Source organism: Balearica regulorum, chromosome 5, assembly GCF_011004875.1.
Source record: "Balearica regulorum gibbericeps isolate bBalReg1 chromosome 5, bBalReg1.pri, whole genome shotgun sequence".
Classification (NCBI taxonomy): domain Eukaryota; kingdom Metazoa; phylum Chordata; class Aves; order Gruiformes; family Gruidae; genus Balearica; species Balearica regulorum.
In genome coordinates this window covers 7,394,859-7,418,659 of record NC_046188.1, presented here as the reverse complement: position 1 = coordinate 7,418,659, position 23,801 = coordinate 7,394,859, and the positions used below count along the sequence as shown (strand labels likewise).

At 46.3% G+C, this 23,801-nt stretch overlaps 1 protein-coding gene across 2 annotated transcripts in view; it reads right to left on the bottom strand.

Annotated features, from left to right (window-relative positions):
• Nucleotides 1–7,182: 7,182 nt before the first annotated feature.
• Nucleotides 7,183–23,801, bottom strand: part of PRKCH (protein kinase C eta) — a 119,146-nt gene continuing 102,527 nt past the window's right edge. The window contains exons 13-14 of one of the 2 annotated variants that reach the window (XM_075753340.1): nucleotides 9,621–9,764; nucleotides 7,183–8,194 (exon numbers count right to left, since the gene is read on the bottom strand). In XM_075753340.1, the coding sequence (XP_075609455.1) occupies nucleotides 8,048–8,194; nucleotides 9,621–9,764 (291 nt within the window). In that variant the 3' untranslated portion in view covers nucleotides 7,183–8,047. The other variant, XM_075753342.1, reaches the window with a different exon arrangement.

The following is a 23,801-nucleotide window of genomic DNA, read 5'->3' as shown; positions in this document are numbered from 1 at the left end:
CACTTCAAGTCTGGGTAGCTCCAGGCACCTTCTTGCTCATGCCTTGTCTCTGCCTAGGAACCAGTCTCCAAAGCAGGATGCCATGGGCCAGTTGCACTCCAGTTGCTGCTGGGGGCTCCTATGTCATTTGTTAGTGCTCAGGAGTTCCTGTGATACACTTGTGTTCCACCAAAACCGAGAAACACCTACACGAAGTCACCCCAGTGTTTGGCCACCATCACCACGGCTCCTGGAGATCTCCCTCTGGCCTAGGGCAGGTCTTCCTTCCTGCTGGGAGGAGAAAGCATCCGTCTGTCCCTCCCAGCCCCTCTGCCTGGGCCTGGCTGAAGTAGGAGAGGAGGTCGCTGGCTTCTGGCCCAGCAGGAATAGAGATTCGCCCGGATCTAACAACCCTCTGTTGTTAGCACGGCGATGGGTATTTCGCTTCCCCTACGTTTAACCCAACATAGAGGCTACGGAGCCAAAACAAAGCCCCAGATACCTTTACGGGCACGCTGGCTGGTCCAGACCAAGGCCGATAGGTCTATACATAGACACAGAGTAATTCACCATGGGCAGATGAGCCATGTTATAATTTTGTCATTTTCCACTCAAGTATCCCAGGCACTGACTGCAGTTTGAGGATTTTTCCATCTCAGACAAATTACCAGGCTCCACCAAAATAGTTGAGAGACAGCCCCATTTTGGACAACAACATCTTCACCAGATCGGCACCAGCAGAGCTGCCCTCTGCATGCGTGAGGGAAATGCCTGCCGCGGGCAGGAGGCTCAGGGCCATGGTAAATTGTTGCAGTGCAAGGAAAATTAAAGAAGTCAGGGTAACAGATTAGAGAAGACATCCCAAGCTGGCAGGGGAAATTCTTGCTCATCAGAGGCAAAAACAAAAGACAGCCTTCAATCACCAGGGTGTAATTTAGACACAGGCTCTACATGGCAATTTTCATGGGTCTGCAGGGAGCCCCGGTGAAACTTGGTGATGAAGGTTCCCACAAATGGAAGGATTTAAGTCCAGGCCTAGCTGAGCAGGTTTAAAGGTCATGCTTGCTTTTTTTCCTTCAGTTAAAATTGAGTTTTAAGCTACTGAGATTAGCATTTGAAAGGGAACATTATCCTGTGACATATGGCTCACTTGACCAGTTTCCTTAGGCAGTCGAAGGCAGGTTTTCTCCAATATCCAGTGAAGTGGCAGAAGCACCGAGCTGAACAAAACCACCACCCTGCCTTCCCCTTGGAGAAAGGGTTAGCGAGGAGTGAGAATAAAGGGCCTGAGAAGCGGTGAACAGAAAGGTTTCCCCAAGGAGAGCAGCATGTTCAGATACGTCTATCAGATAACAATACTTCAGCTCAAGCCCCAGAGTGTGTTCACAGAGCTCAAAAATAATCGTGACTCAGCTCTAGGTGAAATAGTTACTCACCCATAACACTGCCCTCCTACCTCAAGTCAGAAGGTTTAAGCTACTGATGGCTCTGCCTTTCCTCCAAGTTTGGGAGACACCAACATCCCAGAAGCTAGAGGAGACATCAGCCAGCGTCTTGTTGGCATTTGCAAACTCAACAACCAGTTCTTAGGGTGAACATGACCCCTATGTCTTATTTCAGAAGAAATCTGTGGTTAGCACCAAACTCTAATAAAAGCCTGTAACATCTTCCTTCTTCCGGACTCTGCGTTTGTGAGAAGAAAGACAGACTTTTGTGCAGAAGGTATCTCTGGGCAGTAGACAGGCCTGTAATGACTAGGAGGCCTGGAACTGCTTCTCATCTGAATCTAGAGGTAGATAAGATGAAGATCTATAAAATTGCTTCTCACTCCCAGTCCAACCACACCACACCTTGGCTAGTCTCCAAAAATGGCTTTATTGACAACTCTTGCAATGTTCTGTTGGCATATGTGGTGGCTACGGTGGTGGTGGTGCTGTTGTTCCAGTGGTTTGAAGATGTTGAGATCTTGTTTCTGGAATCAAGTGAGATAAAGGTGAAACAGATTTCATTTAGGAAGAAACAGTTTTATTTCTCACTGCTGTAGAAAAACTGAGGCTCTGACTCTAGTCCACATTAAATGTTTGGAAAGAAGAAACCAGGGGATGAATAAACACTTCATTTGAAGGAGCGGGGGAAAGGAAGCACTGGAAGAACTGAGTCACTAGTTTTGAGCAATCCTGAACTCACTGCTAAAATCTCTCATCTCCACTTTTATAAGACCTGTTGCCAGCAACAGCCATGGGTGCTCAGAGCTGGAGCAGGAGAGCTGACACCACAAGCAAGTTAAAACTGTTTCAGGGCTAAAACCTTCACACTGACCTGTTACCAGTGGGACGCCACACAGCAAAGCCTCTGACCCAAGCTCGTTTCAAGCTTCCTTGTTGGGATGAAAGCGTTTGGGAATGTTCCTTGGCAATTCTGCCACAACGGCTTCTAACTCCCACCATCCCCAAGCCCTGTGGTCCCCCAGCCTCCTCGATCAAACTGCCTTCATTGAGGCAAAGGCACCTGCCTTCCCCGGTGTGGACGGGGACAGAGATGAAAGGGCAACTTTCTCGCATGTCTTCAGAAGTTGCCTACGAGCATCCTGAGGCACTTCTAAAATATACTCCACCCTCTTGGTCACAGCCCAGAGTTGTGACCCCATTTCTTAGAGGACACCCTCTTGTCCCCTCTCTTTTTTCTAGCTTGTAATACAAGACGTGAGAGGGGAGATAGCCTGATCTTCTCCCACAACTTCCAGTCATATATGGACATCACTGGGACATTAGCTATATCAGAGTCCCCACCACCTCATTCAGGACCAGAAGATGCCCAGGTAGCCAACCACCAACACAACTTATTGTTCTTTCGTGCTTTCTGACCTCTTGTTCTTCCTACAGGCATGGCTCCACCAACAGGATGCTTCCAGCCAATGATGGCCCAAGTGGAACGGCAGAACGGGACGCAGAAGACAAAAAGGTGACAGGCTTGTGCAAGGACTGATGCACAAGTTCAGAAATGCTGCTGAACAAGCCCTGTGCACAGCAACTATAGAGCATGGAAACGCCTTCCCCAGCCTTCCTCTTCGCTTTCTTCACTCCTGTGCCTCCCGTACACTGCATGCCGTTATGTGGGGTTTGATACAGGGAGGCAGGGGACCGCACTGTGGGGACTATACATAAAGAATAGGAAAAGATGGAAAAATACATAAAACCTCTGCCCTCTGTTCTTACAGTGGTATCACCCATCTCTTGGTGCTTGGCATTTTCCTCCAAGCTACAATGCCTGGCTTCACATCAATTCATGGACCCCAGCTTTCATCTAAAAAAATTATAATTACACGACATTCCAGCTACTATTGATGTGGAGAAGTGCAAGTCAGAATCAAAAATATTCATAATCCAGATGTTAAAAAAAAAAAAGAAAAATACTTTGACATTTATTATTTTGGAAAGCTCTTGATTTCTGAGTGAGCCATGATTTTCAGACAACTTGACTCATCATTTCTGAATTCTTTGGTTTGGCAGCCCAATATATATTTAGTAACACAAACTCTGACTTGCAGCTTCCAATGAGAATCCTAATGGCATGATAAGACAGATTTTAATCTCATTCACGTCATTTCCAAATATCAGGAAACTTACTTAACAGCGAGAATTGTAAAAGCTGTGAAATGGTCTCCCTGGGGAGGAGCAGAAACCTCCTGACTGCACACTTAAACGGCTGAGCAAACCAACGGAAAGCAGGCAGCAGCAAACGGCTCTTTACTTTCTGGCCAAGGGACAAAGCAGATGATCCCAGACACGTTTTCCTCTTCATTTGTCCTGGCTCTGGATATTGCTAATCAAGTCACTGGAGCCTCTCTCATATCCAACTGGAGAAACAGCAACTTCTGCAGGAGGAGCACGCAGCTTCAAGGGAAAACGCTGTTGCAAACCATTTAGGACTTCACAAGGAGTAAGGAACCTGTGCCAGTATTTGAGAATGCATTCAAAGCATCTTCATCCAGCAGTTAGAATGGCATTTTTTACATTAAAATCCCTTAGGCACTAGTAGTCTGTGAGATTTTTTTTCCATTGCCGATCAAGCAGTGGTATTAAAAATGATGTCTTTGGCAGCACGGCCAGCCCGAGTAGATGCGAGATGATTTTCATCTATTCATTTTAGACCATCTGCTTCTTACCCTCAACTTTCAAAGGCCTTGAATGAGATGTAGGCCACTGAATTTTATAGCTAAATTTCATGAACCTCTTTGAAAATGAAAGGATTGTACAGAACGCAAATTTAGAGACATCAAAGGGACCTTCCCTTTTCATGCAAGCACTAAAAGCAGTGCAAAGGGAACTAATTATGATTTGCTCTATTGCCAGTTTTCACACTGGAGCAAATACAAGCAAATACATTTTATGCTTTAAACCTTACAAACCTTTAGCTGCCAGCTTAATACACTCCTAAAGCCAGGACCAAATTAATAGACTAAAACCATCTTGCATCCACTCAGGCAAGCAACGAAGCCAAAAGAGCTGGCAGGCTACCTCATGGAAAAACTTTTTTTTTTTTTTGTATCCCTGCTTTGTTTTTTTAAAAAATTAGTATTTCTTTACATATTCAGTGACAGCATAAACACTAATTCAGCTTTTTCAAAAGCAAAGCTATGGCATAGATACTTTTTATTGAACTGATCTTCATCCAGGCTGCTGACAGAGTCTGGAGGGAACACAATGGAAATGGCAGCTCCTCGTAAAAAGTATGGGAGAGTTCAGGGAGCTCAGCCAAACGCGGCTGACTCAGGATCTGCTGACTCGAGTGGCTGAAATCATTACGTAGACATGCGAGTTCCAGGCAGGCAATGGAGGGGAAGAGCTGCCCTACATTATGAAGCAAGATCCAGGTGAAATTGTGAAAATCAAGGAAATTACTTTATAGCAGAACATTACGCTTCTAGTCCAAACACAGATCTGCACATGTACTTTGCAGCAAGGGTGATGGTAGGGTGGAGTGACCCCGAGGCCACTTGAGATCAATGAAAAGTGAAGCTGGGGAAGAATCTCCCTTTGATATTTGATCCTTGCCCCATCAAGCCAACAAGCCCTGGGCTAAAGCAGGTACTGGCTGGCCAGGGCAGGAGCTTTTCCTGCTCCCCGGGGAGGCCCTAGACACCATTTCACATCTTCTGGAGATCTACAAACTTTCTGATTTACAGTTCACAAAAATCCTAATGAAGCACCTACAGAAGTGTCTTAGTTTCCATTCCCCAAGCTTTCAGGACACAGATTGGTGGGTACTGCTACACCAGTGAAATTCTCCAAAGGTGAATATTCCACATTCTTCCTACTGTCAGTGGTGTAAGCAAAGCTGCTCAGATCCTGGGGCCATGGAGACGGGATCATGTTTTGATGTTGAAGACAACTGGAATCAGTCCAGAAGGTCTCCAGAGCCCCAAGAAACAACACAACCAATGAAACCCTGGGATGATATCAACACGCTGGCAAAAGAAGTGTGTCACAGAATCATAGAATGGTTTGGGTTGGAAGGGACCTTAAAGATCATCTAGTCCCAACGCCCCTGCCATGGGCAGGGACACCCTCCACTAGACCAGGTTGCCCAAAGCCCCATCCAACTTGGCCTTGAACACTTCCAGGGATGGAGCATCCACAGCTTCTTTGGGCAACCTCTTCCAGTGCCTCACCACCCTCACAGTAGAGAATTTCCTCCTAATATCTAATCTAAATCTCCCATCCCCATCACCCCTTGTCCTATCACCACACGCCCTTGTAAACAGTCCCTCTCCAGCTTTCTTGTAGGCCTCTCACTGTTCCTCCTGCACTGATCTTCAGGGAAGGAAAGGTCGTTCATAATCTTCAACAGTGGGAAAGTCAAAAAGCTGTCAACATGAAATACGTAGAAAGTTTTGGTGCTCCCACTCTTGGTGGCCAGCTTAGCTGCACTTACCCATTGCCAAGCAGTCAAAATGCTGGGAAACAAGAGTGTGGAGTTGCCTAGGGTCATGTCTGCACCAGACAGGTGAACACTATGCTTAATTCATACATGAATAAGATGCCACAATGGCCCCCTCATGCAAATGCATTCACCCCTGTCCTGTTTCTTCCTATATGGGAAAGAAATTCAAGGTAGCCTGCACAACTGGTTTTTGGATCATTTTTCTGGATATCTACTCTTCCTTCTCCTGTTTACACCATACAACCTGTCTGTCCTCCTCTCTTGCTCCACTCTGAAGGAGCTGGGTACCTGTAGACCAGTAAAGGGACGAGAGGCTGGCTGGCTGCAATGTGGCCAGAAGATGTCAATGGAGGGGAGGGAAGACCAGAGGATGAAGCTGTGCTTACATGAAAGAGGAGATGCAGGAAAGAAAGAGGGAGAACTGGTATAACACACAAGCACAAAGGCAAAAAGAGTCCAAGGGTAACCAAACCTCTGCCCCACATGTCAAACAGTTCAGCCGTTGGTTTAGGGGTAGAAGAGTCAAGCAGAGACAAGGGCTTGGGTGGGAAGAGCTGACAGTTGTATGTAGATCTCAGCTTTGACTTCTTATTTCTAACTTGGTCTCACAGCAGGTGAGCACGTACATACTGGTGGGTCTGTGCTGTAATGGGGGTTGTAGCTGCGTAATTTCCTTCCCAAAGGCTTCTCCTCCCCCACCTCCCCTCCACAGTTGCAGTGGTGCAAGGTCTGTGCAGAAGTCTCCCTCTCTGCTGCACCTCACCCTTCTCTCAAGTTAAAGCACGTAACTAGCCCTATGCAAACACGATCAGTTTTACAAGAGGTTAGAAATCCTTCTCCTTCCCCAGTAATTCCTACCTGCCCGAGGAAGAGGCTATCATCCTGACATACAGCTTCAAGCCCAGCAAAGAGTGCAAAGGTGTGCCAAGGAGCTACAGAAAAATCACCCAACTTTGAGAAGAGCAGGGAAATCACAGAACCATCTCCTAGAGTGTCTGGTGTCTACAAACTGCACTGAAAAATTGTCTCAGTCTACCTGTGGCAGAGGCTTGAGGCTGCAACTGATAAGAAGCGTCCTCTGAGTAATAAGCCCTTAAATCCAAACCAAACCAAGTCACCCTGTTTCTCAGATAAGGTTTATCATTCTCATGGGAGAAAGTTGTCCTTTTGTCTTACCTGTTGGTCAACAACTCTGCTTTCAGTTTGCCAGCTCTGCGGCTCCCATCGCAATAATGCTACAAATAATTTAAGCGCTACCACTTTGGATCAAAATTTTAATGAGGCACTAAACCCACAAAAGGGGCTCTGTATAGCATAATTAAATAGAATGGGCCTAAATAAACAGTAAGGTTTTACAAGTTATGTTATAGTTGAAAACAGCTGGGAGGCAAAGAAAGGAGCATTGAAGATGCATGATGTAAAAAGGCATTTCACAGAATGCAAACACTAAAACTTTTCATATCGCACAAACAGTAAAACACTACGAGCACATGACTTCCCTTTGATTTGGAAGAATGTGTCTGGGGGATAGGGCATTTGTTTTTTTTTCCTTCTGCTAGTCAGCACAATGAAATATTTCACGCAGAAACCCAAATGGTGGCAAAGAGAGCCATTTGTCCTTCGGAAAGAAATAAATACTGCAGAAACAGGTAAAGTCAGTAGGAACATCTGGTTCAGTCAGGCCATGGGATGCTGGATCATGGCTCCAGAATGCCGGACAGTGCTGGGACTCCTCAAAATAGTCTTGCAAACAATCAGAATTGTAACAAATCTGTTTGGCTCAGAGCTGCAAGACACTTTTTTCATGCTCACGCCAACTCCTCGAATCCACTGCAAGTGGTGACATTCAGGCTGAGCCAACTAGCTCAGCATTCAATTCTCTGTCTGCATCAGCTATTTACAGTATCATGTTTGTTCCACTCCTGTCAATATTTGATCCAAGAGCTGCATAAGTCCTACAAACACAGGAAGGTTTCAATTTCACATTAAGGTAACGTTGACAGTGGTGCTGCTATATCGTGTAAAGTCAGTGCACTGTTACTCCTCGAGAATGAAATTTCTGGTAAACTTGGTTTTCGTTTCATCTCCCCCCAGTCTTCTCAGCAGCCCTTCCCCAGAGCCATAGCTATTGCTTCAGTTCTGGGCTTGTGAATGAAAAGTTTCTAAATTCATCTTGGTTTATCATCGGAAGAATTCCTTCTTCAATGGGAGTCAGAATGGGCTCCTCTTTTATAAAATCTGGATCAAAGTTGCTCACGTCATCTTTGGATTTCTGTCAAATGGAAAAGACAAAGGAAAGAGATGTCAAAAATATGTATCCTCTGCCTGATTCTCGCCTTGCATCTTTAGCCTGGTCTTGAGTGCAACGGACCACCATCTCCATAACCCAGGCTGAGCTTACTGAAAGCTTGTTCTGGGGTTGGACTGGGAGCAGCTGAGTGCTCCCCACAAAGCCTTTTAGAGCCTCTGCAGGCTTCTGAGAGGCAAACCCCTCTCTGATTTAACTGACACCACCTCTGATGGGTTGCCTGCCCGGACACGGCATGGCAGGGCACATAAATCAGTTCCTTTCCTCAAGGAACAGACACAGACCCAGCCATTCGAAGCAGTTATCGGCCATGTTGCCAACTAGCTGACTCCACACAGTCCCTTCCTTATCTGCAGAGCATCTCAGCTGGGTTTTGGGGGGAGGCGTACACTCCTCTATGTGCGAGCCATTAAACTTGCACAATAATGAATTACTGGGCCATGGGAAGACAAATGGCTTGCCTCCAGGTGCTGGATTCCTTACTGCGTGCCACAAAGTGGGCCTGTTTACAATGCACACACACAAACGGGGTTTGTGGCACATTTTGACAAGGCGTGTGTTTTTCCTGCACCCAGAACAAGACGTTTTATTGACATTGAAGTCTAATGTTCCCAGATCCTGTCCAGCTCATGGCAGACTGACAAGGCTCCCTTAGCCTTTGACTCAGGTCAAGAAACAACTCAAGAGCCTGATCTTGAGCTGCCCTCGCTCCTCCGAGTGCCTGATCCTGCACCCAGTGAGCTTCACGGAGCAAGACTGGGTTGACCACTGCAACTAGGAGTTTGCAGAGTGACCACAGCATGAGACAAAGCCACTCTGACCAACAATTTCAAAGGCAAGGAAGCTGCAGAGACAATCCACCGAGAGCATCCTTTGGGCTGCGTAGCACCACTGGGAAAAAGAGCAGTACTGTCCCCTCTGCAGCCCAGCTGCCATTTGAACCACTCAGTTGACGGTGGTCCGAGCACGGAACACTGCCGGGTGCTGTACAGACAGAGAGACACAAGAGAGAGATAGCCCAGTTGTGAAGCAGTAGGTGGGTGGAGTGGTCCGGATGAGGATTACTTACCCTGGTTTATATGTGGGGCAAGGCAAAGGGTAGTTAGTTGCCTAATCTGCTTGCAGTTGCTTTTACAAACCTGCATCTTTTGGCTGAGTTGCCTTTGAAAATCCAGCATGGAGGGGAAAAGCAACCTGTACAACATCAGACGGCCAACCAGAAGCCAAGCCAAGACCAGAGACCTCACCTCCCAGCTCTTAGGCCAGGGCTTTCGTGTCAAGGTTGCGCTCCCTCCACCTCCTTTCCTGTCTCACGGGAATAAACCTGCTTATAGACCCCAGAAGATAAAAAAACTGTGATCCCTTTCCCCCACCCCTCCTTCCCACGTACAATTCGGGGCCTGAACGGTGGCTCCATCTGACGCTGGTTCAGCAGGTCCCAGTCCAGATCTTTGAAGTAGGGGTGCCGCAGAATCGCGTTCTCACCGCCCAGCCCCAGGCTGCCCAGCCGCATGTTGGGGTTCTTCGTCATGAACTGCAAAACAAAAAGGGCTGCTTGTTTCCTCCCATCTAGCAGGGCCACAGGAGAGGGACCTATTAGCAGTCGCACAAAAGCTTGTCCTCAGCTTTCCTGTTGAACCCAGTTGCTGGCCAGACTTCTCAATTTCATTGTACTGGAACCGCATGCAAGGAACTTGACTCATTCTGTAGAGGAAGAAGTCAGGGTGTATTTCTCCTTGGTCCCTTTTCTTTTGGTCAAATCCTTGGTTACCACAATAAGAAAAGAAAGTTGAATTACATTGTTTGCACATTTTAAGTGTTGCACAACGGTTTTGTTGGTTATTAATTTCTGTATTAATTTCTCAGGATTACATGTTCACTCTCAAACGCTGCTCACCAGTCAGCCAGGCTTTGGACTGGAGTCAGTCCTGAGCTGTGCCTTTTTCCTAAACCTCAGCCTGCTGAAGCGCAGCCAGAAGCCTACGCTTTCCTTCCTGTCATCTCAGGAAACAGAGGAAAATGAGCAAGACGCTGGCTTTTAGAGCCTCTCAAACCCTGAGCAGACGAGAGCAGACAGGTGACCCTCTCCTCTCTCAATGGTGAAACTCTAAAAGAGGATTTCTTTTTGTAACATTTTTACTCTGCTACCAGTGAAAAGAAATCTCAGACCTCAGCCAAAGTGCTCTGATTTTCCAGGGAGCAATGAGAAAAGCCGTACATCATGCACGCAGCACGAGAAGGCCCTGGCGGGTGCCCTTTAGGTCTCGACAAGAATGATGAAGTGCGAGTGCTGCAGATATTTCTTCAGTGGAAGGGAAAAATTGGGGGAAGAGGGGAATCCTTTCCCCAGGCAGAGAAAGAGCTAGTTAGCCTGTTAATTTAGGATTACAGTTCTTAAAAATTCAGTAAAACCCAATCTTTCCCCTGCCCTCAAGTATTTCTAATTCATTAGAGAAATCAGGTTATGTTTAAACTGGGAAAATAGCTGCTTTTATTTGCCTATTGAAACACCAGCATAAAGCAAGCTCCACTCCGGTGGAGGTGTCCAGACGATTTCCTCAAAGATGAAAGAGCATTATGTTTAGCAAACAGCTGAACCAGCCAAACCAGACAATCGGTCACTGTTTCGGGAATGACCAAGTCTGCTGCATCTCAGCAATGGGGAAATGAAAAGAAGGGGAGGTGCAGAGAGAGACCAACTTCATTCTGACTGTAGGACCTTTTCAGAAGGCATAAATTCTCCTAGGACGAGTTGATAAAAGGTCTAGCCATTCACAGAATCCCAGAATAGTAGGGGTTGGAAGGGACCTCTGGAGATCATCTAATCCAACCCCCTGCTAAGCAGGATCACCTAGAGCATGTTGCACAGGATCGCATACAGGTGGGTTTTGAATATCTCCAGAGCAGGAGACTCCACAACCTCTCTGGGCAGCCTGTTCCAGTGCTCGGTCACCCTCAGAGTAAAGAAGTTTTTTCTCATGTTCAGGTGGAACTTCCTGTGTTCCAGTTTGTGCCCATTGCCCCTTGTCCTGTCGCTGGGCACCACTGAAAAGAGTCTGGCCCATCCTCTTGACACCCACCCTAGAGAGAAGAGGGGGAGAAGACAGATGATTGACAGATTTATTTTAGAAGTCTCCCCGATACCCTATCCTGAGGGGGCTTCAGAGCCAAAGTAGATGGGACATCTGCAGCTGAGATCTTGCAGGACCCCAGACTCTGCTGACATTAGCACAAAACCACCAGCTCCAGCCTGACTTCCTGAGCCCTTTGAGGATGTGTGCTGCCACAGGATTCCCTGCAGCAGAACTGTTTTCCACCATTCTACCCAAAACATCAGTAGAAAGAGCTGTTGAGAGCATCCAGATTTGTAAGAGCAGTCACCAGGACAGGAGCAAAGCCGAGGCTGCTCTCTGTCTTCCCATGCTCTGGGACTCTTCAGCCCTTGGTTAGGCAGTTATTTCCAGGGTTCAGCCCAAGGACAAGCACAACTTCTCTGTCTCCCCAACCCTTTCAACCTGTTTTTCTCCCTTTCTACCAGCTGAACCCAAACACAATTTGTTTCCCAAGAGACTTTGCCCCAAAAGTTCTGTGGGATACTGATCCCCAGACAACAGCTTGATTTCCAAACCAGAAACGGGTCAAGCCAAAAGCTCTCAGAGACCTGGTTCAGACAAGCCTTTGCAAGTCTCAAACTAAACCCCTTTGGTTTGCAAAACAGGCCAGAAATCTCCTGGCAGCCCCATCTTTCTCTAGAAATTCCCTGCCCAGCTTCTTTGTCCCCACAGACGGATATCAGCACCTCACGAGCTTTTATTTGCATTGTTGGAACACCTAGAAAGCTCAAACAAGATCAGAGCTCGCTGGTGCTGGGAGTGGTATAGACCAAAACAGTCCAAAAAGACAAGATAAAGAGGATAGAAAGAGAGCTAGGAATAAGTTCCATGTCTCCTGGCTCTTGACCTACCACCGCCTTCATTACACCAGGGAGCTTCTGATAAAACTGGAGAGGAAAAAAAATTCATGAAAGCAGATAATCTCTGAAAAGGGCTGGTAACATGCTTTGCTCAGGGTCCCATTCACGCTCAACCATATAAGACCAAAATCTAAACTGGACTGCCCACTCCCAGACCAGTTCAGAGCCCTGAGATATGAAAGTGTGTTTACATTCCTATTTGCTTGCTTTATTCCACATGATGCCAAAATTGCACCAAGCGAAGGCATCCAATGCAACAAGGCAAGAGCCAATGTAAATGCATTCCTGGCTGCTTAAAACACCCTTTTTGTTAGGACAATGCAGATTAGGCAAGAGCCATCCCTTGAAGTGGGCTCTTTTGGGCTCTGAAAGAGCAAAACATAACATTCAAAACAAATTGACTGTTCAGATTCAGCCGGCGAACTGATTTGTGCGTGGGACCCACAGGTATGAGAAACCTCAGTTGGGTAACTCTAGGCACCATCTACCCCATGTTTGGTGTCCAAAGGAGACAGAAGGAGAGCGAAGGCTTCAAATTCACCCACTGCTGGAACACTTCCCCCCAGCTGGCTGCTGAGAGCGATGCTGGGCTGCCACAAAACCCCTCTAAATGAATCCTCGCCTCCGACAGGAGTGAGCCGGCCTATGGGACACCCATCACACAGCTCCTTCCCCAGCTGTTGGTCACGAGCTCAGTGCTGCTGTCTCTTGCTCTGTAAAAACAGGGCTTTGAAGGACAAGGGCTGGAGTGATCCACCAGCACCATAAACCACTTTGGACAGGTTTCTCTAAGCTTCTTTCTCAAATACTGCAACCCCCTAACGCAGGCTAGCAGGGTCTTGACAGTGCATAAAAATCATGCACAGTACAAAGAGTATCAATGCAGTGTGAAGAGACCTCCCTTTCATGGCAGTCCAACTCATACTAGTCTGCTCCAACAAAAGGGTGGGATATAATTTCAAAGGACAGTAGATCTCTTATCGTTAACTTACATCCCTGATAAATGCATTGTACGCTGCACTGAGACCTCTCAATTGCATCTGTGCATGGGAACCAGCACTGAAAATGTTTTCTTTAAGCATCATCATGCGGTACACGAAATAACGTTCCTGTATTCTGGGCAGCCACAGCATCCCTGCAGGTTACTCAGCCTGTGGATGTGCACATACCTCTGCACCCAGGGGCTGTGACAGAGAATGAGAGATTGGCCGGTACTGCTCTTCCCTTACATAAAATCTCCTGGTGAATTTTGGAAAAGGCCGGTTCGTCACAGCCTGGTGAAAGGCTTTTTGTCTGGAAAGTGGCTCCAGTCTTTATTTGGCAATTGGGCTGAAAAGCAGGTGTGCAAACCCTGACTCCAACAGAGACAGTACTGGTGCTTTGCACTGGAACAGAGCTACCTGCATCACTGTAAGAGGTATATAAAATTAAAGGATGAAATTTCTGAAGGCAGTTTTCACTAAAACGAATAACTAACCTTCTCAAACACTATTTCAATTCACCAGAAATTATTGCACTGACAAAGAAGTAGATGAAGTTTTAGTTTGTGTTGTCCAGTATGTCAGGAAAAAACCAAAAGACTCCAATGACCTCTCAAAGGCTCAAGAGCCCATGAACCCTTCTCTTTGTCTCTGCCTTAGGCAGTACTGACCTTTCTGCGCTGACAGCCCATCTCACCCACCTCTGCTATCTGATGGCACTTCTAGCAAAGCAAACAAAGAACTTGGAATTTCTGCGGAACTTAATTACAAGCTCAGCCTTCATCTCCGAAATAAGTAGCTGGAGCCCATACACATGTCTCTGACCATATAAGAGGCACTTCTGCAGCAGGAGGGGTAAAGCTGAGTGTCCACAGCACACAGGCGCTGCCTTCTGCACACACGCAGGCTGCGCAGGGGAAAGCTTTTTGGAAATGCAGCTAATCTTTCACTGGATCCCTTTGGCCGCATTCAGAAACAGCTGGAAATTGTCTTACAAAGTGTTGGCTGCTCCTGGCATCCACTGGAAGGTCAAAGTTGGACTCCTGCTTCACAGGTTGGATAGCCCTAAGCATCCTTCCAAGTACAACCCTCCAATGTTTTTGCAGGTGATGAGAGAAGATGTTCAGCAGAAAGTTTTTTGTGGCAAAATGTCATTTCCTAGTGTATATTGAGTATCTCTAATTTTGCATGATAATCCAGAATCCAGCATGAATCTCAACCTCTGGCACACAGAGCTCAGTGAAGAAACACAGAGCAAAAGAATTAAACAGTAACAACAAAGCAAACCAGAGATGTTCCTGAGCAAAAAGAATCATGTAATCACTCAAATTCAAGATGCCTCCCAGCAAAACCAATAGCAAGACTATCAATCTTAAATTTGAGCCAAGCTACCAAGCCGTCACTCTGTGATTGCATCCAACCAGGGGGAATTATCCCACTCCCAGTGTAAAAAGCCCCTCGGGAGCATCCACAGACTGAATCTCTTTGGGCTACACCAGTTTGCCAAGCAGCAAAGTCAAGCGAGGCTCTCACTGACCTCAGCTAACCCCCTCAGCAGCATCGCAGCCAAAACCAGCAGCTGGAATGAGCCAAAAACATGACTTCACAACATCATTTGAAAACATTTACTGAAAGAAAATGCAGCAAGCCATGACAAGAAATTAAAAGCTGGAGATTAATCCACGGAGGGCCCCCGAAGTTACAAGAAAAAAATGCAGACATAGCAGTGCCAAGCACTGGGAAAAATCTGCGTCAGCCCTAGGAGCTCAGCCCGCGAGCAGGTGAGAGAGCGCAGGGGACCCATGCCGGTCCTCCCCTTCACCCACTACATGGCTCGGACCGTGCTGGGAAGGGCTCCAGGTCTCCCAGCCTGGCTTCTCCAGTGCTGCTCACATGTAGCATTGCAACTTCTGTCTCAAGAGGCTGAGCTTACAAATTAGTCTAATGATCTGGAAATCGGTGAAAGGTTGTTTGCACAAAACAACCAAGCATTAATTTCCTTGAATTTACAAACTTCCTTTCTCAATACTGGAATCCCTGATAGGTTTTTCATGTAACTCATGTATGCGCTATTTGCATCAGGATATTTAATTTCATGAGTAATATCATAGTGACTAGATTACATGAAATTGCATCACACTCTAGGAAAACACTCACAAGCCCAGACCCCTTCACAGAAGTCCCCTTCAGGAAGGGGAATACAACTTTCTGCACAGCCATTTCCTTCACATTGACAGCCATCTGGACAAGGAAGAAATCATTATTTCTCGTATTAAAGAAAGTCTTGGACACACCAGCTCCCATCAGGACTCTGGGCAGGGCACATTTACCTTGTAAGAGAAAGCCCGTGCCCCTGAGCAACTCATCTTTCAAATGCAAGCACATGGCAGAGATGGAGGCTCTCCCCCATCTTACAGGCAGGGAACAGAGACCTGGAGAAATTCATCACTTTATTTTGCCAGGAGCCCAAGGGCAGCCTGTCACAGATACAATGGCAGACCCTCCCTCTCACCTCCTCTCCGTCACACCATGTGTCTCAGAGGGCCCCTATTCAGGATTGTGTCAATGCAATAGTCAAGCCCAAACCGTTACAGGAAAGCAAAATTTCCTTGTTCGCGGTATTAACATTTTCTGCCTGTTGGTGTTTCTCCCATGTTGCTACCAAAGCAAAAAGCAGCAGCAGCACAGGAGATTAACGCCCCACAGTCTCTCCTCTAGTAATGAGGGAGAGCAGGGAGATCGGGAGATACCCATCACGCTCGTCTTCATTAAGATTCATGAGCTAAACTAACAGGGCAGAAATTAACTCGAAAGGAAATAAGATTTCTCAAAGATCTATTTGATCTCAGACAAAAGGGAATCGTTATATAAATAGAGCAATTACTCTAATTAAGGCTTCACTCCATGAATCTCTGGACTGAATACTGCAGTTGCTGAAAACAGTTTGGCGGCCTATTATGTAAGACAAACAAATCCCCAGTTTGGGGTTTCATTAGCCTTCATCCACCCCTAAACAAAGGAGAAGAAAGATGGCTCTGTGGCTCTGTCTGTTAACGTCTGTATTTAGACTTTAACGATTGAAAGCCAGAAGGCATTAGCATAGCAGAGAGACTTTTTTTTTCTTTCTTACTTTTTTTTTTAAGCAAAAAGCTGGTTTTTGAGCCAGTCTTGTCTTCTGCTCTCTTGGGCAAGGCTTCCATCACCCTCCATCATGGTCCTGCTGGGGCGATGCTTGCAAGCGTGCCTCGCTTCCCCGTACAAGAGCAATCCAGGGCGCAGACGCACAGCGGGTTATGAGGGAGCCTGATTTCAGCTGAAGCTCCACGGCCCTGGGAGCTGGTGCTTGGTAACTTAAACTGCAGCGATTCAGCTATGGGTGCGAGCCAGGCGCTTGGGAGCCCGAGTCCTACTGACCTTCAGTGAGGATCGTGCTGCTGAGAATAGGACTGGGAGTCATTGCGGCTCTCTCGAGCGCTACCTCTATTTTACTCTGGGGATTTGCTATGACTGCAGCCATTAGAGGCCACGTGGCATTTCGGCTTCCTACCCTAAACACAGCAGGATCGACTGCTAAAAGCCCTGATAGGTACCAGTGCAATTCATCGTGGTGCTGAGCCAGAATACGACCCACGCATGCACAGGGTGCTTCTACCCCCGTGCTGGGATCCTGGCTGCAGAAAACTGTGAGCAGGTGAAATCCAGTGAGCCCAGTGAGTGCAGTGCCAGGGCTCGGACATACGAGACTACCCTGAAAGCATTTTAAGAAGCAGGGAAAGGAAGAGAGTGAGTGTGAGATCTTGGTTATTTCCTTTTCCAGAGAAAAAAGAAATGGGAAAGGAGGTAAAAACCAGTCTTCAGCCCTGCTCCTAAAAAGCCAGAAGACTGTAACACTAAGCATGACAGCAGTCACATGTTTAATGCACCAGCCACAGGCAAGAAGGACAAAATGTCAGTGCAGTGGATATTAAGCAGATAAATTTGATCTCGCCTTCCCCTAGTGCCGAAACGGCTGCTCGATGCTGCCCAGTCAAGGCTCGAGGGAACAAGAAGGATTAACTGTATTGCAAACAGAGCTGAGCAAGAGAAACTAGCTGAATAAACCAAGGTAGACAGAGCATCTCACGTGTGGGATGGACACGTCTGGCTCCAAATCTCCTGGCACTGTAAACTGATGCAACTTTGCTAACTATCACCAGGAGAGAACTTGGCCCAAAATATAGGAATTAAATGTTGTATCGATAGCTACAAATTTCCTTGCTGTGCTGAAATCTACCTCTTTCCCTGCCTCTCCCCACTCATCAACAAATAAGTCATCAGCATTAATGCAGAATGAAAAGGCCACAAGTATCAAATGCATATGAGCCCCAATGATAGCTTCTGCTTTGGTACTCCCGTAATAAATAATAATAAACAGAAATTAACTTTAGTCATTAGATATATGGACTATTTAACATAGGTTTTGGTCAAGATGTCACTCCAGAAATCCGTGTTTTCAGAACTGATCAGTCAACCCCAGTTCCCACATGGGTCACCGGCTGCAGGGGCTGCTCAGACAGTGTCAATCTCCAGCTGCTGTTTTTAAAGCCAGAAGGACAGTTGGACTATAGGTACAACATGGGCATATGCAGGTCAATTACTAAATCAATACATCAATCAGAGTAACAAACGTGGAGGGAGAATGAGCATCGCACTTATTAACAGACCGGGGGCATGATCCCACTCTCGTTTTAAGCAGTAGTAAAATCTCCCCAGGGTTGCATGGGAAAACAATTAATCCTTTTCTGATAGTCTTGTCAAGAGGAACCAGGATCTATTACACAACCCTGGGTGGCCTATTTACATAGGGTCAAGTACAAGGGGGACTAAAGTGCCCCAGACAAACCTGTAAAGGCCAATTAAGAAGAAAAAAACAAAATCACAGGAAAATACTTCAAAGGAGTTTATTCATGGTCTTGGTTATATTTCAATTCTTTTAATTTTAAAGTTCCTGAAAATACACAGCAAGTCAGAAAGGTCAAAGCTGGAAGGACGAGTAAGACCTACAGCCCTGAACAGCTTGGACAGTGCTGAGACCTCCCAGTTAGATGGACTGGCCCGCTCTGCTGGGGGCTGCACACCAAGAGCTGGTCCCATCATTCAGCAGTCATTCCCATCTCCAGGTTGGAGCCAGGTTCTCAAGGGAATCCTTGGGCCTTCCCCAAGGTTAGATTTTAATGGACTTCACCAAAACGCCTTTGAGGGTCTATAATCAGTGTTTATCTGAGGCAGAGCTGAGAAGTGAGCCCAGGCCACAAGTCTTAGGCTTGGCTACTGGAATCGCTTTTTCCTGAGCACCTAAGAGCAAGTAGAAAAAGAAGCAGGGGAAGACAAAGTCAGCCCAATGAATGCTCCTTCACTTTTTTCCCACCTCTGGCAGGAAAGAGCAGGATGAGTCACACCTGACATTACAATAGGCTGGGTTAGGAGCTTTTGTAATGAAGCAAATCTGAGCCTGCACGCTGCAAACTTAAACAAGAAGCTAATTTCAGCCTATTGGAAAGGGAAAGGTAAAAGACCTAATGACTACTTCAAGATGAATTTGGCCTTGGTAAGCTATATAGAGATGGCTTTAGTTTTCTTTCACAGTTAATTATTCAGAAGCATGGGATTGCTACTGTGGGGAAGAGGAGCACTTCAGAAAGGGGTGTGATCAATCGACAGAAGAGATTAAAATTACTGGGGAAAGCTGTTTGCTGTTTGAGAATTAGGAGGCAAAGAGTAAAAGGCAGCATGTTACAGAAATGGATATGCAAGCTCAGGTGAAAGAGGTAGGAAAGCAATCTGTGGTGGAGCACAGCCTTGTCACCTCACCACAGTGTATGTTTATGGCAAAAATGGTCTAGAAGAGAGATCATTTAAAACTGCAGAACTCCTTCCGCATTCAGAAACGACAAGCTCGAGAGTCCTGCTTTTGCTGCAGAGGCTCTGAAGCCAACCAGGAACTGCAAGATGAAAGCATTTCTAAAACACAAAGAAAAAAAAAATGTTTACACAGATCTGGCATAGAGTTTCACAGAGAGATTCAAATATTGGCCTGAGTCTGACAGCCAAAGCTTAATCAAACTGTGCAAGAGGATTTATGGAACCTGCCAACTCTGAAGAGATGCCAAGGAGAATAATTCGTTGGTGTATTTGAAGGCATTTTTAATATCTGCCTTTGTTAGGCTCCTCAGCTCTGAGGACAAAGCAGTGAGCTCATCTAGTTCCCTCTTTGATTTCAGTGGGCCACCACTGTGTTGTTCCTTTTCCTTTTAATCTTTGTCTAAAAAATACTCCCAGCATCTGGTTCATTCAGAAACAAGTTCATTCTGGCTGTTCCAGCACTGCATGTGAAACAGATTATCTGCCTTTTTCTATCTGTTGGAAAGAAAGAACCTGGCCTGGATCTGTAGGATGCAAATGCATAGGAGAGACATATGCCTCGCGCAGAGTGACGTAAAGGAAACGTAAGCAACCTTGCACCATCAGCATCTGACTGCCTCGTTTCACACCTTGTAGGTGTTCAGGAGGTGACTGGGGAGCACAAACGCGGGGGTTTGGTCTAGCTCACGCAGTGGCCAAACTGACCGCCCAGGTCTTAGGGAAAAGGTAAGGAACAAAGGCAGCAGGAAGCACATACATATTGCACTTGGACATGCCAAGCAAAGCACAGCCCAGGTATTTTGAGTCATGTGTTGCTTGCTGTAGCATGCAGGGAGGATGCAGACACCTACTGAGTGATATCTGAGCTGATGACAGTTAGTTCTGACCTCCCCATAGCCAGGGGTGTTGGACCTCGAGCAAGTGCAGTGTGTGAAGAGAGTAAACTTCTCCAAAGAACGGTTCAGAAGACCTGACCTCTGTGCTGATGTTCAGGGTGAACAGCTGCAGAGAATAGGCAGCTTGGACCATCCACATCCCTCCTGAACTTAGATGGCCTTGCCAACAGTCTGAAACGAGCCTTTCCCCTCCACTTCTCTATCACCACTGACTGTTTCCTTTGGTTATGTTAAAAAAAATCTGCCTCTCTCTGCTGTGACAGCCCTGGCCTCTGCCTTCTTTCCTCATTAATGGCATTTTCAAGTGGCTTACAGCAGTGGGGCCAGTCTGGTTCAGCACGGAGCACTCACCATCCAGAAAGTCTTTCTGAAAATAAGCCATGGCACACACAAAAGGGGTCCTCACCAAGGGTTTGGGCAATCACGGTGGCATCCCCTTAGGATGGATAGTTTACTCCTCCTGCAGCACAGTTCCGTGTTCACTTTGCTTTTTTTGCTGTTACCATGCATCCAGCCAGGCTGGACTGCCCTGTGCTCTGACCACTTTCCTCAGAATTTATTTGGAATGGCAAGAAATAACCACACGACCCTTGTACAAACTTCTGCAGAAAGTTCTGAGTTCTGTTTTAATTCACAAGATGAAAATTGGCTGACCTGTTGTGGAAGGGCCCCCGTATCTCTCTCCCACTGAAGATGAAGTGGCTGGTCGCCATCTGCACGACAACATTCCTGAGCCCTTTTCTTGCTCTCCAGAAAAACCCATGTGTGCTGCCTCCTAGCAAAGGGGGATAAGTTACACTGCTGGTGAGCCCTCGGTATTGAATATCACTGTGTGTGCTAGCTGGAAAAACAAGCCAAAAAACCTAAGGAATTAACTGAAAAGCACTAGTTTCTGGGTTTCAGTCTGTGACATGGGCTCACAGGAATGGGAGAAAAAGCTTTTCCTTTCTAGATCGCAGCTTTTTTGACTTCTAGATCAGGCTTCAAGGCTGTCTGGAGACAAAGGGGTTTTAAACTGTGGCATATTTAACCATTCCTCCTCCAGTTGTTCCCAAGAACCATGCAAGCTCCCTCCTGGCTGCTGGCAGAAGTTGGGAAGGAAATCCCAACTCCCTCACCTTGTGCTCCGTCAGCCAAAAATGAGTCCATAAAACACAGATCGTCAGAGCTCCTGCTGACCCACAGAGCATCCTTACTGCTGCGGCTGAGTCTGGAGTGCTAATTCCCAGACCCGACAGCCCCTTGATGTTAACCTGGCAATGCAAAGGGGATTTAGTCTGTGAGAGCAAAGTCTAAAGGAGGACGGCGAGGAGGTGGTGTGTGCACGTTAGACTTCAGTGGTGTTGTCAGGGTGAAGAGAGCACCCAGGTATCCAGAGGGGGAGAAGTGAACTCAGTGACACAAAGAAGCAGAGAGTTCACTAAACCAGTATTTGACTTATGAGTCAGCATCACTTCCAGGCTATTGTTCTCTAGAAAAACAGATCAACTTCTTGTTTTTCTTTTTCATCTTTGGCACTGTATTACTGACGTCATTTTTCTCCAAGATACGGGTCGTGTTTGCTCTCAGCTGAGCTCCCTCACCTTTCAATTCCTCTCACTCTTCACACTAATCCACCGGCATTTGGACTCCCCTTTGCTGTTCCACCTGCGCAGGGCAGGAGTGCAAGCTGCTAAAACCACAGCCAATTTCCTCTGCACCTTCCCCTTTTCTTGCCTGGTGTTTATTTTTCACACAAAAACCACATGGAGTGGGACATAACCAATTTTGCCCCATCTCTTAACTCTGTTCATGGGATTTTTTTTCAAAATACATGTTTTTAACCAGTTGGAGGGAGAACAGGCTTTAGTCTCATTTGTGTCCCCAAAATATCGAGCTACAGGCAAGGCTGCCCAAGCCTCACTTTTGGAAGGAGCATTTCAGCTAGGTGTTTCAGAGCTCACATCAAGACTGGAGGTTGGCACACAAACGCCAAAAGACACCCTCAGCTTTGGCAGACTCAGCTGTGACAGGAGTTCAGAAACCCAGGGTGCAGAAGGCAGAGCAATGCTAACACTTCCCTGGGGAGATGCTGCTTTCTAGCCCCTGCTGTTACCTGGCTCCGAGAGTGAAAACAGTTAAATTGCAATTCCTCATCCAAATTCCCAAGCCTTCGGGCCAACCATTGCTACTTCAGATCATCAGTCCATGGAGCGACTCAATAGGCTTAGTCCTTCTCTCCTCATCTGAAACCAGACTTGGAAAGGAAAATCCCTGCAGCTTTCCCTGTGAATTTGCTTCTCATTACACCACGGACTTTTGAGACCCAATTTTCACTGTGTCCCTTCATTCTCCCTCCAACTAAGCCTGACTGTGAGCAAGGCAGCGTGATTGTATTGCTTCTGAGAAAGTCATATGTGAAGCAAGTGAAACATGCTGCCAAATACCACCCCGCTTAAGGGAAACGAGAGGATTGTATGTCATTTTGCAGTTCACTCGGCTGAATCCCAAAGCCTCTGCCTGCCTGGAAAGCCACCCTCTTTACTCAAGCACTTTTTTGCTAGTGACAATTTACAAATTCAGAGTATCGACAAGCTGTAACAAAGCAAACTCCAGCTGCACTCTCACTGTAAAAGATACGGTGCGGCAGTCTCTGCTCGCTGCTTGCTCACAGTTTCTCTTTCACAGTCTCTTCATCATCAGACACTGGTGACTACTCTGTCAGCTGATGGCAAAGTGTATTTGAAAGAATTTCTTTTACAGACATAGGCCCAATAGCTCCTACGCATAAACTCCTTGTGACTGCATTCAGGTAGGGCTATGGAGAAGCCTTTTTTTGGAGGGGGATCAAAATCAAAGCGAGACTCAAGTTTAGAACGAGCTGAAGTGGTCTGAATTAATTTGACAGCAATTCTCCTTTTCTGCACTTTTTTTTGCCTCCCACATGCAAATCCAGTTTGACTTGCTCACACAAGCAGGGGAGACCTCAGCTGAAGTCCTCTCTGCCTGACTTGAGCCATCAATACCTAAATTCCCCAGTGACCCACTCAGACAGGGCAGGGTACACGAGTGAGATTTTCTACTTCCCTCCTCTGGGAGTGTTGTCTCCAGAAAAATCCTGATCTATACTGATTTAGCTCTACCCTACTCTTTCCCCACCTCAAGGACAAAAAAAAAAAAAAAAAAAAAAAAAAAAAAAAATTAAAAAGGGAAATAGATACAAACTTCTTTTTCTATAGCACAAATACTTCTGCTTTGAATTCTAAACAAGGCCCTAGGGCCTGAGGTTGTTTTTGTTTTCCTTGGTACCAGTGCTCAAAAACATGCCAGGAACACCCACTGACCTAAATGAGGTCCTAAGTATGTATTTTAGTTATCATTAGAAAACTGAGAAGATGACCAGGACGCAACCTTCAGAAATCAGGTGGTTTCTGATGGGGAAAATTGGTGAAACACAATTATGGTATGCAAAAGCAAAACAAAATAACAGCATCCATGAAATGGGTACTAAAACCTATTACCCTTGTTTACGATAAAGTTCTTCATGAAGCCAAAGGGATCAAGCGCTTTGTAAACCTAGATATATCCATTTGTAGAGCATCTCTAAACACACACACCTAATTGCATCTTCCTGGCAAAAGAATTTGATTTTCACTTGAGAGCTTTGTACCACTCAAGACTAAGCAAATTCTCACTAGTCCTGTTCAAGGTTAGAGGCCAGAACTTTTAGTGAAGGGATAATCCAGTTATTAAGGCTCTCAAGGCCTTAGCCTGCAATACAAGAGACCCCAGGTTTAATTCCCTGGTCTTTCTAGGCTTCCCATGCCATGTATTACTTATAA